The sequence below is a fragment of the Panicum hallii genome, chromosome 6, assembly GCF_002211085.1.
Source record: "Panicum hallii strain FIL2 chromosome 6, PHallii_v3.1, whole genome shotgun sequence".
NCBI classification, from domain to species: Eukaryota; Viridiplantae; Streptophyta; class Magnoliopsida; order Poales; family Poaceae; genus Panicum; species Panicum hallii.
The window spans coordinates 6,936,386-6,940,720 of NC_038047.1; the positions used below are offsets into that span (position 1 = coordinate 6,936,386).

Sequence of the window (4,335 nt, forward strand, 5' to 3'; positions counted from 1 at the left end):
TTCAGAATTCACAGGTCGACACAATTCACTGAAGCCATCATGGATACACATGTTCCAACCACAAACTTGCAGCATACTTGTTCAACCACATAGTTCCAGATTCTAGGTTGCAGCACATTGTTCCAGGTTCCAGCAAACAAACAAATATATGGCACAATCTAACATACAACCAGATGGCATATAGTTCTCACAAAGTTCCAAGCACAGACTAAGTTGAAGCAATGTAGCAAAAGCTTAGACAAAGGCCTCATCCTCAGAAACTGCAGTCATACCTCAATCTTTCTGAAGTTTCAGGACAGCTCGCAGCAGCGCATTAGTCTCCTCAAACCTGCTAGTCATCCCCCTCACTTCCTCTTGGGTCTGCCGCAGCAAATTTTGGTTTTCTTCAAGTGCGGCCTGCTGAGCTTGAAGCTGTGCCTGCAACTCTTCCCGCTTCCTAGCAGCTTCCTCTCTTTCAGCTTGGAGGCTTGCCTCAAACTCAGCTTGGATGCGTGCTTGTGCTGCTGTCGATGAGGACTGAGCATTCTTTGATGGTTGAGGGGCACCAATGTTAGGAAGAAATGTGGATGAGCGGCTGATCTCGCTAAGAGTTTCATCAACAATCTTGGTGGGAGATTTTTTTGCTTCTCCTTCTTCTGGCTCTCTATCCTTCTCTGCCACCATCCGTTCCTACATAAAGAGAATGCAGTTAATAACAAGGCCAGGCATGTACTTGAGTACAATAGATGTATCAAATCATTTTGGAACTTACATATATTTCATTGGCAAGAGGAGTGCGACCATTTTTGGAACTATTCATACATTCCCCAAAGAACTCTACAGCATCTGGATCGCTGTTGTTGTACTAAGGCCTCTGCAGCATGTAAAAGCCTTGGATGACTTTGAAGCACACATCTCAGTTTGCATTGCATAGTAACAAAAGGATCCAGCCGAACACTAGGCAATCAGTGTGCATACAGAACAAAATAATCACATATAGTACAAGAAGCAAAATGTGTAGTATCAGAAAGAGCCTTGCCCTTTTCATCCATCTTTCTCGGTTTCCCTGTGCAAATAAATTCCAAAAGGAAAAACACTACAAATAGCTATTCAGTAGAGGAAAAACACTACAAATAGCCATGAACTACATTTTCCTTTGCAACATAACAGGAGCTTAAAGATGTTGAACATACAGCCCAAAAGCACCCCAAAAGTGCCCCAAAGTGAAAGCAATAGTATTTCCAGGCTGTATCGATAGGCTATGTAGGACCTAGAACCAGTTTTTTGGTGAAGCTGCACCTTGGATCAGTTTACTTTATTCTTCGCAGATTTCTCCAGCACCACAAATGCAATACAAACTTCTAATTCACAGGCACAGTTTAATTGCATGTTAACAAAAGCAGTGATGCAGGCCATGGATCTGATTCTTTGGGTCACACCAGTACTTTACGAGCTCGATCCACTCCTCTTTCTTCATTTTAGGTGGAGGTTCTTTGGCCAACAGCTGTTCCATTGCCAGGGACTCGTCGAAGTACTTCCTTTTTAGGTGATACCTCTGCTGCTTTACTCCCTTCTTAATGATATCAGTGCATGCAGATTTGCTTGGTCCATCATTCTTAACATCCACATCCAACCTATTCTGCAGTCACACAAATCATTTATTTGACAAAATTTCTTACATGGGAGTAGAGCTAGTAATGAAAAAAAGTAGTTGAAGTGAATTAGGTGTCTCACCGCCACTTTATCAAGCACTTTTTGTACTTCTACTGGCCCCCCATCTTTTTCATAAAGCTTCCAAGATGTGTAGATAGGCAGCTTGTCTCTAAGAGCTACACCAGTTTCTGATGCCAGCTTCGCTGCTTGAAGTGGGACATCAGGTCTTTTATTCCCTTCAGCCACTTAGATAGGTAGCTTGTTTCCTCTCTTTATCATCTTCTCTAAGCCAAGCCCTATGGTTTTCTTGCGGACTTCCTTTTGGGGCGCTGCATTGGCAAATAACATGCAAAATGGGTTATTATAGCAGCCACAAATGTAGATATTGAATGTAGAAAATAATGGTTGGAAACACATATTGATTACCACGAACAAAGTCACCAACTGGTTCTCCTTCAATTGTATGACCCTCTGAATCGGCATCAACTTGGTCATTTGAGTCATTGATGTCATTGCTTTGCCTAGAGCTCTGTACACCTGGCGAGGTTTCTATAGGAACTGATTGGTTAACACTAGTCGTGGGAGTAACTTGCGGAAACACGGCAAGGATGGGTGTAGGAGTAGGAGTACTATGCTCAGTGTTTCCACTAGGCGTAGATATGGGTGGACTGGTGCTGGGTAATCTAGAAGCACTGGAAATGGGATTAGTTTTAGGGTTGGCTTTCGAAGTGGTCTTAGTAGGCAAGGGCAATCTTTCCCTAGGTGGTGGACGGCCTCCAGGCGATGCCATGGCTGCCTGTTGCCTAGTCAATCTGGTAGGCATGCACAGTGGCAGCTGGTTTGCATCCCTAGGTGGTGGACGGCCTCCATGCGATGCCATGGCTGCCTGTTGCCTAGTCAATCTGGTAGGCGTGCACGGTGGCAGCTGGTTTACATCCCTAGGTGGTGGACGGCCCCCAGGCGATGCCATGGCTGCCTGTTGCCTAGTCAATCTGGTAGGCATGCACGGTAGCAGCTAGTTTGCATCCCTAGGTGGTGGACGGCCTCCAGTAGGTCTAGTTGCCTGTTTTCTAGTAAATTTGGTAGGCGAGCACGGTGGCAGCTGGTTTGCAGCCGCCATTTGTGCCGTCTTTTTCTTCTTAGGGCGAGTTCCTGGAACCATCGCTCGTACCTGCCAAGAGAAACATGCATCTTATCAATTAAGGATAATGAGTGAAGTACATTAAATGACTACAATGAAGTACATAATTGAAAAAGACTAACAACATACTTGTTAATTGGCCTAGTAATGCATCTCACCTCAGTATTATCCTCATCATTTAGGTCATCATCGTAGTCATCATCACTGTCACATTGGTTATCAATGTCAGAGGATAGGTCATATTCATTGTCAGACTCTATTGTCTTCCCCATGCACTTTTCCTTTTTGGAAAAAACATCTCTAACATCCTGAGCTAGTATTGGAATAGCCAGAGACTCAAAAAGTTCCTGGACATCCCTTACCCTTTCATCCCTTTCCAGCTCATACTGGGTTTTTTTCATTTCTTACTTAGTTTCATCAAGCGCACAGAGAGCAGAAACTGGATTCAGTTTCTGTAAAAGAGATGCAAAAGAACTAACAAATCAGTATTCTTTAAAATGTTAGGAAGAAGAAAAAATAACAACTAACAGAATGTAAGACAAAACCAGGTCCTTGGCAGAACCTGCCTTCATGATTCATTAACTCATTTGCAGGCAACAGTTTCAGTATTCAGACTGTAACTTTTTTGAACATTTCTAGACGTGCAAATACCAAGCAATGGAGGAGAAGGGGGAAGCAGAGTACCTTTGGAGGAGGAGGAAGCAGAGTATAGACGGCGTTGAGGAGTGCACGTGGATGCCGTCGAGGCGCCTCTGTCGGAGCAAAGTTCAAGATGTCAACGGGGCTCTCCGGCCTCTAGCGTTGAGGTGGACGTCGTCTGCGCTGGGCGCCGCTAAGTGGCGGGGAGGTAGGAGGAGGCCATGCTCGTTGACGTTGCAGGCTTGAGTGACAGCGGGGGTGGTGGGTCGCTTGAGGGACAGCGGGGTTGGTGGGTCGGCGTGGCAGCGGGGGTGGTGGGTCGGCGCGGCAGCGGGGGCTTGAGGGACAGCGGGGGTGGTGTGTTGGCGAGGAGAGGGGACCAAGGATTGGGGATTTTTCCCCTATCCCTAGCCAGGCAAGAGGATAAGGCGAGGGGGGATTTGGATGGCTTGAGCGGGAGGTGGGGTGGGTCCCGTGTGTTGGCGAGCGGGATAGCGCAGGAGAGAGTTAGGTGCGGCAGCGAAAATTTCGCCCTGGCGGGTGGGCCCGGATTGTCGGTGGCCGGTCTTGGGCTGGGGCAAAATTGGTTCAATGCAGCGGGTCCACTTGTCAGTGACCCTTTGAGTTCTATTAGGATTTCAAACGAATTTTTAGGCCTAGTAAACGATTGAAAATGAAATGAATGTATAAAACAAAAATGTTCAACTCGTCCAGATCTACATTTTTGGTTTTGGCTATTTTTTCATTTGAACTTTTTTTGACAGTTTTCAAATTTGATGGTCTATAGACTAAAAATTGGTGTACTAAATACTTTCAAAATAAAAAGTGATGAACACAAAGATTGCACATCTCATCAAAATGAACACTTTTTGTTTTGGTAGTTTGTTCATTCAACAAAGTGGCAGTAAGTTTGTTCATAAAAA

At 45.2% G+C, this 4,335-nt stretch overlaps 2 protein-coding genes across 2 annotated transcripts; both read right to left on the reverse strand.

Annotated features, from left to right (window-relative positions):
• LOC112897977 lies at positions 1-840 on the reverse strand. Its single transcript, XM_025966383.1, has 2 exons — positions 752-840; positions 1-669 (listed from the first exon to the last, which is right to left on the reverse strand). Exons 1-2 carry the CDS (start codon positions 797-799, stop codon positions 274-276), a joined length of 444 nt encoding a protein of 147 aa, XP_025822168.1. The 5' UTR covers positions 800-840; the 3' UTR covers positions 1-273.
• Positions 841-1,280: 440 nt separating this feature from the next.
• Positions 1,281-3,045, reverse strand: LOC112898098. The gene is made up of 4 exons (XM_025966494.1): positions 2,932-3,045; positions 2,804-2,862; positions 1,714-1,858; positions 1,281-1,618 (listed from the first exon to the last, which is right to left on the reverse strand). The coding sequence occupies exons 1-4, from the start codon at positions 3,043-3,045 to the stop codon at positions 1,370-1,372; spliced, it is 567 nt and encodes a 188-aa protein (XP_025822279.1). The 3' UTR covers positions 1,281-1,369.
• Between the last annotated feature and the right edge of the window lie 1,290 nt (positions 3,046-4,335).

Coding starts and splice junctions, on each gene's coding strand:
- LOC112898098 (XM_025966494.1), bottom strand. CDS start 3,045: ATGGGGAAGACAATAGAGTCTGACAATGAATATGACCTATCCTCTGAC. Junction 2,863..2,931: donor ATGATGAGGATAATACTGAG/GTGAGATGCATT, acceptor ACTTCATTGTAG/TCATTTAATGTACTTCACTC. Junction 1,859..2,803: donor ATGCATGTTTCTCTTGGCAG/GTACGAGCGATG, acceptor AGGGAATAAAAG/ACCTGATGTCCCACTTCAAG.
- LOC112897977 (XM_025966383.1), bottom strand. CDS start 799: ATGAATAGTTCCAAAAATGGTCGCACTCCTCTTGCCAATGAAATATAT. Junction 670..751: donor CTCTTGCCAATGAAATATAT/GTAAGTTCCAAA, acceptor CTCTTTATGTAG/GAACGGATGGTGGCAGAGAA.